The 13,128-nt window shown below is 43.8% G+C and overlaps 1 protein-coding gene across 1 annotated transcript; it reads left to right on the forward strand.

The window, feature by feature from the left end:
* The first annotated feature begins 9,674 nt into the window (after window positions 1-9,674).
* On the forward strand, window positions 9,675-10,547 carry LOC142428852 (glyceraldehyde-3-phosphate dehydrogenase-like). The gene has a single exon (XM_075533738.1). It carries the CDS (start codon window positions 9,708-9,710, stop codon window positions 10,530-10,532), a length of 825 nt encoding a protein of 274 aa, XP_075389853.1. The 5' UTR covers window positions 9,675-9,707; the 3' UTR covers window positions 10,533-10,547.
* The last annotated feature ends 2,581 nt before the right edge of the window (window positions 10,548-13,128 follow it).

A 13,128-nucleotide genomic window follows, 5' to 3' on the forward strand; every position in this document is an offset into this window, starting at 1 on the left:
TGATAGTGGGGAGGGGGGTAGGGTGGGGGAAGCATTAAAGAACTAGAGGAATGTTATGTGTTTCATCGGTGCTGTACTGCCCCCTGGCTGGCTCATACCTTCCTTGTGACCCTTCTGTGAGGGGTGTCCAATTGTCTACAGATGGACTTTGAATCTCACTCTGACCCTCCTTGTTCATATTTATATGATTTCTCTATTTGTTACTCTGAACTTCATTCAGAGACTTGAGTAGAGGCAATGAGTCCTGAGGCTTGATGGATGCAGATAAGGTGGTGGCTTCAAAGCAGCGGTTCTCAGCCTGTGGGTCGTGACCCCTTTTGGGGGGTGGGTCGAATGACCCATTCACAGGGGTCACCTGCTTCATCACAGTAGCAAAATGATGGTTATGAAGTATCAATGAAAATCATTTTATGGTTGGGGGTCACCAGAACATGAGGAACTGTGTGAAAGGGTGGCAGCATTAGGAAGGTTGAGAGCCCCTGCTGTAAAGAAGATATCAAAGGCTCCATGCAGAGGGCTTTCATGTGCTATCCACAGTGGAGCGCTGTCATATTTTGCAGCTTCGTCCATCTACCTGCTCAGGAAGCTGCTTGGAAACGTCCACGACTGCAGCAGTTCTGCGGAGATGCTAGGAAGCCAAGGGTGGACGTGACTGCTTCGGTTCTTAATGTAGCCCATGGAAGACAATAGCAAGGGCAGAGTGAAGGGGAGGCGCCAGAAGTAGGCAGTTGGAAAGGTCAAGTGAGGTCATTTGTGATGTGCAACCAGGCACAACTACTCTAGGTCACATAATTTCTTGGCTGTGTGATTCTGCATAAATCACTTAATTTCTCCTTTCTCATATCTCCACCTGCAAAAGGGGAAGGCGATGATGATAGTAATATTACCGTAATTGCTGTCTCATAGAACTATGGGGAAGTGAAATGACTGAATGAATATTTCTAGAGTGCCTGCTATTCAGACATCAACATATTACAAATGCTAACTTTTATTATCATTATGACTCTAAATATTATTAAGAGCATTATGGGAGAGAATGGGTGTTTAGACCCAACTGGCCTAATTGAAATTCTTTAACAGATAACTTTGCCCTTAATTTTTTTGTAATATAAGCTCAATAACCATATTATTTTATTTATTCTACTCTAAGTGAAGTAGGTAGGAAGGTATGACTAACCCATTTTTAGAAAAATATCCATTGTATTTGAGTCAATTCTGGCTTCTAGCAGAGAGAGTTAGCACTATCCCATAGCATTTCCAAGGCTCTAAACTGAAACACAAACAAGCAAAAATCGTGAATCGAGTGAAGGTTTACAGAAAAAAACAATCCATTTCTCATTCAATGATTCATATGCATTCTGTTTCACCCCATTCACTGCGATCTTATTATATAACATCATCCATCTTACCTTCTCCCTGTGTTTCCTGTATCTACTCCTTCTTTCCTAACCTTCCTGAACTTGGTCCTGGGGAAAATGCTTCTCCCTTCATCCTAAAGGGTTGATTATTTCAAAGTATAGACGCGTGAGTATTTTTATTATCTCTCTTAAAAGCCTATTTGTTGTCTGGCTGATATTTGAACCACAGTTTCATACCCAAAGAATGGTAAGGATTATATATATATATTTTTGGGGGGTTCCACCAGCCTCTATTGAACCAACATGTCAAAGCTGTAATCTTTATGAATGCAGACTACAACCTCTTTCTTCCTCTGATCGCCTCTGGTGGGCTCGAACCTCCAATCTCTTGGTTCAAAGCTGCACAGTTAGACACTGTGCCACTGGGGATCCCTGTGAGGAAAACGGGGGCTCAAAAAAGAAATAAGACTTGCCTTACTCACAAAGCTTATAAATGATGAAGCTAGATGAATGGTTTCCGAATATGGCATTTCCAGTGCTATTTACAAATGTCCCAAGACAATGGTGTGTGTGTGTGTGTGTGAGAGAGACAGAGAGAGACAGACAGAGAGAGAGAGAGAGAGAGAGAGAGAGAGAGAGAGAGAGAGAGAGAGAGAGAGAGAGAGAGAGAGCCCAGGGAGGTAACTAGGTGAAATGCAGCAGTTATTGGGAAAGAAAGGCTGAAATAAATTTGAGAGTGCTCTTTGTAGCCCTGGAAATGCAGAGACTGGGCACCAAGGAAGAGGAGACAATCATCCAGTCAATTCTTGCTCATCTTTCAAGTCAGCTGCTGCCACATTGCCTCTGAGATGGCTCTTCTGATTCTTTAGACCTTGAGATAGTTTACGTTTATTGGGCCAACATGGCCAATGAACACATGTGGGATTAATTGAAGAGCGGAGAGGTAAATGGCTGGTAAGCCTCACCTTTCTTGTCTCTTGCTTTTTGATCATCAGACCAGTGTGTGGCTGCCTTGCTTGTACTATGCCTCAATTTCCAAACTACACTACCTGTGGGATATCTAACCTGTGGACCGTGTTGCTGTAATTTGAGGCTCCTTCAAGACCTGCTTTTCAACACCATTGGAATTTACATCTCTTGAGCTGGGGACTGTCAGACCCTGTCATCTGCTGACTGTTGGTGACCTGCCTGGCTGTTTGCTGCCTGTTCCCGGATAGCCTGGATTGCTCTACAGAGGACTACGCGGCGGCCCTCAAGACTTGAAGGACTGCCAGTGTCTGACCACTGTCACACCGGAGTGAGTTGCACTGAGCCATTTATACTGCTTTATAATTGCATTAACTGTTTATTTCTTATGTTTTATATATATATATATATCTGTATAAATATATACAGAGTTATTAGCGTTCTGGTTTTGATTCTCTAGAGAACCCTGTCTAACACATTTGGTACCAGGAGTGCTTCTAGAGAAATAAAATAATAAATATGGACTTCTTAAATTGGCTCTCCAGCCTGATTAGTCTTAACAGCATGAATAATGCTACTTCTATGCCCCAAAGTATGGATAAGTCTGCCACTCTTCCTAATCCATGGTGTGAAATAGCAAAGCTAATATCAGTAGCACCACTGATAGAGGAGATGCTGATTAAAGGTGAGGCTCTGAGTGATCATATCTTTGATATTTTCCAGGAGTTTTGTCTTGATGACAAGTATAGGGAAGCTGGTTGGCTGGTCCTTCTTACAATGGAAAGTGTCATTAAGGAGAGCACCTCAAGTGCAGACTAAGATCTGAAAGCTTCCGTCTGTGCCACAAAGGAGAGCCTTCTCTCCTTTAGTAATAGAGCTGACATTGCTGAGAACCAGGTCCAGAGTCTCATTATGTGAGTAACTGAATTACAACGTCGGCTGAATTGCAGCTCCAGAGCAGTGACTGGTACCAAAGTGAGGGCATTGATAGGAAAAACTTGGGACCCTGAAACCTGGGATGGGAACATATGGGCTGATGATCCAGAAGAGGAGGATATTGAGCCCCTAGAAACAATTGACCCACCCCAGTCAATAGATCTGCCTCTCCCAGCTGAAGGTATTAATTCACTATAAATAAAACAACCCACACCTGAGCAGATTAGCCAAACTGCTCAAGCTGAAATGCCACATGGGGCTGCATCTGTAGCATTGCCTGAGGGAGATGCCTTACAAGATATTGCTGAGAGCACCCGGGACACACCCTTACCACCCATTATTTCTTCTAGACCTGTAACTAAAATTAAGGCTCAGAAAGCTCCTAAAGGTGAGGTTGAGATGATTACCCAAGAAGTAGTGTGCTATAATCACAAAGATCTGCTTAAGTTTTCAAATACATACAAGCAGGAATACCCCTGGGAATGGCTACTAAGGGTGTGGGATACTGGTGCACGACATGTAATATTAGACCGGTCTGAGTTTCTGGATATGGGACCCCTAAGCACAGATTCTTCTTTCAATGTCTTTGTGAGAGAGGCTAAGAGAGGACCTAATTCCTTATTTGGTTGATTTGCTGAAGCATGGACTGCCAGATGGCCTAGATTAACCAACTTGAAGTACCTGACCTACCTTGGTACACTGTAGAGGAAGGCATCCAAAAGCTTAGGAAAATTGGTATGTTAGAATGGATCTATCAGGATATTCCCATAGATCCCAAAAGGGGGTGTCCTGAGAACATACCCTTTACCACAACCATAAGGAACAAGTTTGTGAAGTGGGCCCCAGCACCTCTTAAGACTCCTATAATTGCTATTTTATGTGTACCAGGGTTAACATTTGCCCACAGTGGGGCTCCTTGGTCCCTGTGATGTAGAGGGCAGGTGTTAGTACTGAATCAACAGAGACAGAGTGGGTGTGGATATACTAGACAACAAAGTTTCCATGATAATCAAAGCAACCTGTCTCGTGTGGAATTATGGCATTGACTACTTAGCCACGATGTCCCTAGCAGTGAAATAGATGGGAAACCTACTAAATATTTATGTGATCTATAGAGGCAGAGGAGTGCTAGATCAAGTGAACAGAATAGAGAGTCACGATCACTCAATCAATCCCCAGACTTGAGCCACAACCCTTGAATGAGGGGAAGGCCGGGTCCCTTTGAAGGTTTGCTATATCGCCAAAGGTTTGTTTATAGTGTTAGTCTTTCTTCTAGCCTTCCCCAAAGGTACCTGTAGCCTTTCACAAGAGTGACTGTTCATTGGGGAAAAGGAAATACTCAAACTTTTCGGGGATTACTGGACACTGGCTCTGAACTGACACTAATTCCAGGAGACCCAAAGTGTTCCAAAGGCTCACCAGTCAGAGTGGGGGCTTATGGAAGTCAAGTTATCAATGGAGTTTTAGCTCAAGTATGCCTCACTGTGGGTCCAGTGGGCCCCAAGACCCATCCTGTGGTTATTTCCCAGTTTCAGAATGCATCATTGGAATAGACATAGTTAGTAACTGGCAGAACCCCCATATCGGATCCCTAAAATGTGGAATAAGGGCTATCATGGTAGGAAAGACCAAGTGGACACCATTAAAACTGCCATTGCCTAGGAAAATAGTAAACCAAAAGCAGTACAGCTTTTATCTGTATAAATAGATACAGAATTATTAGCATTCTGGGTTTGTTTCCCTAGAGAACCATGTCTAACACAGACCTCCTCCTGATATTCCATCCCTCCTTCATTTCATAGCAGCCTATGCTTTTTCTTGCAGGACTTCTATGTATGATATTGGTCTAGGGCTTGATTGTCAACTCTAAGGTTGTCGTGACTGTGCTCAGCACACAGCCGGGGCTCAGTGGGCATGATTACTGATCCAACGAACCAGAGGGAGGCAGGGCTGTAAGAAAGCAGGTTGTGCAGGCGCTCGCTCCTGAAGCTCGGTGCTCTGTGGTCTCGTAGGCAGGTGCGAGCATCAGCTTGATTGTAGCACAAGCTGCTCTGGAGCCTGGGTATTCAGTTCCAAAAGGAACTGGGATTTTAATGAGTGGGCAGAAGTGGAGAGAAAATGGCAACTATCTCTAGAGCCTTCACAATTCAGGCCCCAAGATAGATAACCATGATCATAAGAAATGCAAGTTAGTCCAATTTCCCTCAAGTTGAGGCCCCAGGAGTCGTTAGAGGAGCTGTGCCCATAGACCGTAGCGCGTAGACAGAGCAACGATTTCATAGAAAGCTTTTGTACACAGCAATCAAACTTAATATTTATTTTTGCTTTTGTATTTTTCCAGCTACCTTAGGCTCCAACCTCCCTACATTTCTTTGAGCTCATAAGTGATCAGAGTCCTTTTTATGATCCCGACTAATTCATTTATTATCTAAGCTTGCACGCCCCACTCCCTTACTGTCTAGCTGGACATCGGCCTTGTATGCTGGAGGACTTGGCTTCATTCCATCTACCTGTCAAGGTGGTTTTAGCTACTCCTGTCCTTTGCGTCTTGATTCTTGATGTGACTGGGTGAGGGCTCCATCTCTGTAGCAGGTCATTTCAGTCAGGAGGCAGAAAAAAGATGACTTCAATAGGGAAAATTTAACATCAAGAATTATTATCATTGATAAATATGTAACAAAGATATATTTTAAAAACTTCCCCCAGGACTAGGGAAGGAGTCCTCATGGGGAAGTGGTTTCGCGCTGGGCTGTTAAGTGCAATCCAAGCAGTTTCAAACAAGCAGCCATTCTTCCAGAGAAGGGATACTCATCTACTTGGGATCAGGACATAGTTAGACATGTAACAATTAGCATGGGCTCCTTTTATTCTTCCTCTTTTTCTCTTTTGGTGTCTATGTACATAAGATAGGCAGGATCATCAATCCCAAGAAGATGGCAAGGGGATCAAAGTACCCAGGAGGGGATGGTGGTGGGGCATGGGAGAGGAGCAAGCAAGGGGAGGGGAGCAATAAGCCAATAACCTCAGCGACGGGGGAGTAACTAGGGATCTAAAAGTGATGGTGAGGAGCAGATAGCATTCCTGGTGGTTGATCACTTGAAATGTATCCGAGAGGAATTACTGAGAGGTGAACGATGGGTATAAATATGATAGTGGGACAGGAGGAAAGAAAAAAGAAACATAGGAAAAAACAAGGAAGTAAAAATTATATATAGGTATAAATATAAATATGCATATATGTAAAGATAGAAATAAATATATGAAGATAGGTGTATTTGTCTATATGTATATATAAATATAAAAACATATATATATATGTAAATACAACAAGGAAGCAGATCCAGGGATCCTCAAACTATGGCCACCTGTGGCCCACCGAGGACATTTATCCGGTCCGCTGGGTGTTTTTGCTCCATTTGTTTTTTTACTTCAAAATAAGATATGTGCAGTGTGCACAGGAATTTGTTTCTAGTTTTTTTTAAAGTCTAGTGAACTGGCGCCCTATTTTAAAAAGTTTGGTCCTCTATTTAATCTTACCTCAGTACAAGAATGATTTGTTCTAATAATGCGGCAATGTATGATACTCACCTTCCCAGCGTGATCACTGAAGAAACAATAGGTGTGTAGGGGTGGAGTCTAAGCTGTCAATCAAGATATAGCCAATGAGGCCTCTGTGTGGGCATAGCCTTCCTTTAAGGATTCTGGGAATTCCTGGAGGTGGGAGGCACTCTTTCGACTCTTTGAGACTCTCTACGGACTCTACTGACAGGCTGATTCCATGTGAGACATCCCTGAGGAGAAGCCACATGGACCTAACCTGATGCTGCCGTGGGTGCTGGAGCAGCCCTGGGGAGACCCTTGCCAATGCTGAGATGTTTACAATGCCACAGATGTTCTTTATAAAATTGATATATGTATATGTATGGATTGTGATAAGAGTTGTATGATCCCCTAATAAAATGCTTAAAAAAAAAGAAAATGAGTAGGGCAAAGAATGTACAGATGTGCTTTATACAACTGATGTATGCATTTGTATGTGTTGGGATAAGAGTTGTATGAGCTCCTAATAAAATGTTTAAAAAAAAAACAATGCCACTGGATCCAAAGACTTTCTAACTCACTGGCACTTGGCATTCTTGCATGTGTTGTGGGAGTCTGAAGAGGACTTTATAGATTGGTATCAAACATATGAACTAATATCAGACTTATGGACTTGGACTGGACTGGGTTGGGATGCTTTCTTATTGTACATTTACCCTTTATATAAGACTCTCTCTTATACACATATGAATGTGTCTATGGATTTGTTTCTCTAGTCTACCCAGAGATAACACAGGGTGCATAAGCAAGTGTGGTGAAGAAAGCTGATGGTGCCAAGCTATTAAAAGATATAGTGTCGTCTGATCAGGGTACACGGGAGCAAATGAAGGGGGGAGGAAGAGAGAGTGGAGCATATCCTGGCCCAGCAATCCTTGAGGATGATATTCCCACTCAGAGCAGCCAATACACAGAGAGGACCATATGGCTGGCCCCACTATGAGACACAATATCTCTCACTGACCCATATCCATACAGGGGACAACACTGTAGACACAATGTGGGAATTCGCCCAATCTGATCACACCACACTGAGGCAAAACACTAAGGGCATGGAACAGAACAGCAAGGGGAACAGAGCAACGACGTCCCCAGGAAATACTAAAAATAGACTTTGGGGCCAGGGCTTGGTGCCTCATCAGACTCGACCAGAAAACACTCCTAAAGGCCAACAAGCAGTCCTTGAACTAACTACAAGCTTTTCTTTTTTGTCATTGGCTTGTTGCTATTGTTGTGGTTGTTTTGTTTTCTTTTGTTGCTTGGTTTTGCTCTGTCTTGTTTTTGTGCATGTAATTATCTCCACAGGTCTGTCTAAATAAGATAGGCTGGATGAAGAATCTGGAGGAGAAAACAACGGAACCGACAGTTCCGGGGGGACATGGGAGAGGGGGAAGTGGGGTGAAAGGAAGTGGTGTTTACAAGCCCAGGGACAAGGAAACAACAAGTGATCCAAATTGGTGGTGAGGAGGGAATAGGAGGCCTGGGTAGGATGTGACCAAGTGTAATGTAACCAAGAGGAATTACTGAAACCCAAATGAAGACTGAGCATGATAATAGAACAAGAGAAAAGTAAAAGGAAATAGCAGAAAGAACTAGGAGGCAAAGGAAATTTATAGAGGTCTAAATAAAGGCGTGTACATATGTAAATATGTTTATATATGAGGACATGGAAATAGATCTATGTGCATATATGTATAGGTTTAGTATTAAGATAGCAGATGGACATTGGGCCTCCACTCAAGTACACCCTCAATGCAAGAACACTTTGTTCTAGTAAACTGGCATTCCATGAATGCTCACCTTCCCGACACAATCGTGAAGACAAAGTGGGTGCATAAGCAAATGTGGTGAAGAAAGCTGATAGTGCCTGGCTATCAAAAGATATATCGCCTGGGGTCTTAAAAGCGTGAAGGTAAACAAGTGGCCATCTAGCTCAGAAGCAACAAAGCCCACATGGAAGAAGCACACCAGCCTGGGTGATCATGAAGTGTCAAAGGTATCATCAGAACGAAAAATATCATTGTGAATGAGGGGGAGTGCAGAGTGGGGAGCCAAGACACATCTATGGGCAACTGGACATCCCCTTACAGAGGGGCTGTGGGGAGGAGACGAGCCAGTAAGGTGCAGTGTAGCAATGATGAAACATACAACTTTCCTCTAGTTCCTAAATGCTTCCCCCCAACCCCCACACTATCATGATCCAAATTCTAGCTAACACATCTGGTTAGACAGGAGGATGTACACTGGTACAGATAGGGACCTGGAACGCAGGGAATTCAGGGTGAATGATCCCTTCAGGACCAGTGGTGAGAGTGGTGATACCGGGAGGATGGAGGGAGGGTGGGGTGGAAAGGAGGAACCGAATACAAGGATCTACATATAACCTCCTCCACGAGATAAGAATTGTATGAGCCCCTAATAAAATGATGAAAAACAAAAAGATAAAGTGTCCGAGGTCTTACATGCTTGATTTTAAACAAGTGGCCATCTAGCAGGGTAGCAACAAAGCCCACATAGATGAAGCACACCAGCCTGTGTGATCAAGAGGTGTCAATGGGAATAGGGAACAAGGGTTCAAAAACAAGCAACCAAATTGATGTGAAGGAGTACAAAGTGGAGACCCAAAGACACCTGTAAGATGATGAGTCAGAGCGCTCTCTGCTCCTCCTCGTGCGACAGACAGCCGCCTCTCCCGTTCCCGTGCAGTCCCAGCCTCATCCCCGAGACACGACGGTGAAGGTCGGAGTGAACGGATTCGGTCGCATCGGGCGCCTGGTCACCAGGGCTGCTTTCAATTCTGGCAAAGTGGAGATTGTTGCCATCAATGACCCCTTCATTGATCTGAACTACATGGTCTACATGTTCCAGTATGATTCCATTCACAGCAAGTTCAAGGGCACCGTCAAGGCTGAGAATGGGAAGCTTGTTGTCAATGGGAAGGCCATCTCCATCTTCCAGGAGCGAGATCCCGCCAATATCAAGTGGGGCGAGGCCGGTGCCGAGTATGTCGTGGAGTCCACGGGTGTCTTCACCACCATGGAGAAGGCCGGGGCTCACTTGAAGGGCGGTGCCAAGAGGGTGATCATCTCTGCCCCTTCTGCCGATGCCCCCATGTTTGTGATGGACGTGAACCACGAGAAGTACGGCAACTCCCTCAAGATTGTCAGCAATGCCTCCTGCACCACCAACTGCTTAGCCCCCCTGGCCAAGGTCATCCATGACAATTTTGGCATCGTGGAAGGACTCATGACCACAGTCCACGCCATCACTGCCACCCAAAAGACCGTGGACGGCCCCTCTGGGAAACTCTGGCGCGATGGCCGTGGGGCTGCCCAGAACATCATCCCTGCATCTACTGGCGCTGCCAAGGCTGTGGTCAAGGTTATCCCGGAGCTGAATGGGAAACTGACTGGCATGGCCTTCCGTGTCCCCACCCCCAATGTGTCCATCGTGGATCTCACCTGCCGTCTGGAGAAAGCTGCCAAGTACGATGACATCAAGAAGGTGGTGAAGCAGGCGTCCGATGGTCCCCTAAAGGGCATCCTGGGCTACACCGGGGACCAGGTGGTCTCCTGTGACTTCAACAGTGACACCCACTCTTCCACCTTTGATGCTGGGGCTGGCATTGCCCTCAACGACCACTTTGCCAAGCTCATTTCCTGGTATGACAATTAATTTGGCTACAGCAACAGGGTGGCGGGCCTCATGGTCCACATGGCCTCCAAGGAGTCAGAGCCCCCTGGACCAGCAGCCCCAGCAACAGCACTGGAGGAAGAGAGGCTCTCAGCTGCTGGGGAGTCTCTGCCCCCAATTCAATCCCTTAACATACTGAGAATGTAACATCGGAACCCCCTGAAGGAAGGGGAGGGGCTTAGAGAGCCCGACCTTGTTATGTACCATCAACAAACTACACTGTACCTAGAAAAAAAATGATGGGTCAGTCCCTCACAGGAGGGTCACACGCAGGTGGTGATATATCCAGGGTTCAGTATAGATAGCACTGTGAAACACATAACTTTCTTTAGATCTTTAGCATTTCCTCCCCCTATTATTTATTTTTAATCATTTTATTGGGAGCTCTTATCACAATCCATGCATACATCTATTTTGTCAAGCACATTTGTACATATGTTGCCATCATCATTTTCAAAACATTTTTTCTATTTGAGCCCTTGATATTAGCTCCTCAATTTTCCTCTCCCCCTTTCTCCCTCCCTCATGAACCCTTGATAATTTATAAATTATTATTTTTTCATGTCTTGCACTGTCTGATGTCTCCCTTTACCTACTTGTCTGTTGTCCATCCCCCTGGGAGGGGGTAATATGTAGGTCATTTTGATCAGTTCCCAATCTCCTCTAGTTCTTTAATGCTTCCTCACCCCCACTATCATAACCCCAATTCTACCTTACAAATCCAGCTAGACCAGAGCATGTACATTGGTACAGAAAAGAACTTGAAACACAGGGAATCCAGGACAGATAAACCCCTCAGGACCAATAATGAGAGTAGTGATACCAGGAAGGTAAGGGTAAGGTGAGGGGAGAAAGGGAAAACCGACCACAATGTTCTCTATATAACCCCCTCCCAGGGGAATGGACAACAGGAAAGTGGGTGAAGGGAGACAGGTCGGTGTAAGATATGAAAATAAAAATTTTATAAATTATCAAGGGTTCATGAGGGAGGAGGGTGGGGGAGGGGCAAAATGAGCAGATATCAAGGGCTCAAGTAGAAAGAAAATGTTTTGAAAATGATGATGGCAGCATATGTACAAATGTGCTTGAGAAAATGGATGCATGTATGGATTGCAATAAGAGCTGTAAGAGGCCTCAATAAAATGATTTGAAATAAATAAGTAAAAATGGAGGTCATCTTGAATAGATGAGACTGCTGATTTCTTTGCTTCAACAATTAACATACCAAAGAGTTTTGTCTATACATAACAGCACCAAAGTGGTTATAATCTTTTCTTGTGATTATGGGATAAACATTCCATTCTTTTTCATATGAGTCATTCATAAAAACACAAAAGCCTCATAAGTATACAATATGTTTTGCTCAAACACTCCTGGGGAGAGAATTAACAAACATTAGAGGTTATTTGGAAGACACCCTTTCTTAATACTTTCATAAGAAAATAACAGGGCAGTCGTATTTTCCTCTCTGTAGGTGCAGCTAAAAGCTCCCTATGGATTCAATAACTCCCCCTTTTTATTAAAAAGATATCAGAGGTAATCATATTTTCTTCTGTCTTATAAAGCACCTAGGAATAAATTATTTGTGCCAAAGTGGGAAAATCATATCGAGGTATCAATTTTTGAAACAGGAGAGCAATATATTTGCAACTTGGTAGAAGATTTAACTTTCAAATGTTTGAAATTGTAATGCAAAATAGACCACAAGGGTCTAAGTGAGGTATTTCTACTGATTGACTAAAGCAATGGTCTTCCAGTCTTATGAGCAAATCAATATTCTTATAGGTGAAAATCCATTTTCTTCACCAGTTAATGTGTTTTCTTTCCCTCTTATGTGAAACGGAATGATTTCAAACTATCTTATTAAATCCGCCATACTTGGGATGTCATTTTGCCAGGTAACTGAGGAATATCTATGTCTTTGATGTGAGGTGTTTGAAAACAAAAACAAAACGGTAGGATAAAATTCTTAGTGACCCCGGATAAATAATATGTTATAAATAATGCATGGAGATAGTTTATTTTCAAATATTACTTGCAAGGTGGAGAATATATCATTGGAGAGTGCAGACGAACCCTGTTATAATTTATCTCATTGTTGGAAAACATTTTACATAATACATATCAGCCTATCCAGTGAGTTCTTTGGAACTCAGCATCAGACTATCGCCCTGCATCTCCAATTTAGATGAAATGGGTGGAAGGGTCTATGAAAATTGAATACATTTGGGAGAAAATTTGGAAATGGATTCAGTTGAATTGTTTCCAAGTTCCTGCTTGCATGATAAACCTCTTTCATGGCTTGCTTTCACGAGTCGATGGGTTCATGAAGCCACCAGCCTGAGTGTATTGTTGTATAGATTCTCTCTAAACAGGTGTGCCGGAAGTAAGCGGTAGTTGTGACTAGGACTCTGTGCTAATCAGCAGTCCCTGGGTGTTGCATCTGTTTCATGGCTGCCTGCTAACGAAAAGGTTGTCAGTTCAAGTCACCAGATCAAACCTGTGCCCTGCCCCCCCCCCACCAATCCCTCATTGCCACCATTGAGTCGATGCTGACTCACAGTGATCCCCACTGTGC

Source organism: Tenrec ecaudatus, chromosome 16 (assembly GCF_050624435.1).
Source record: "Tenrec ecaudatus isolate mTenEca1 chromosome 16, mTenEca1.hap1, whole genome shotgun sequence".
Classification (NCBI taxonomy): Eukaryota; Metazoa; Chordata; class Mammalia; order Afrosoricida; family Tenrecidae; genus Tenrec; species Tenrec ecaudatus.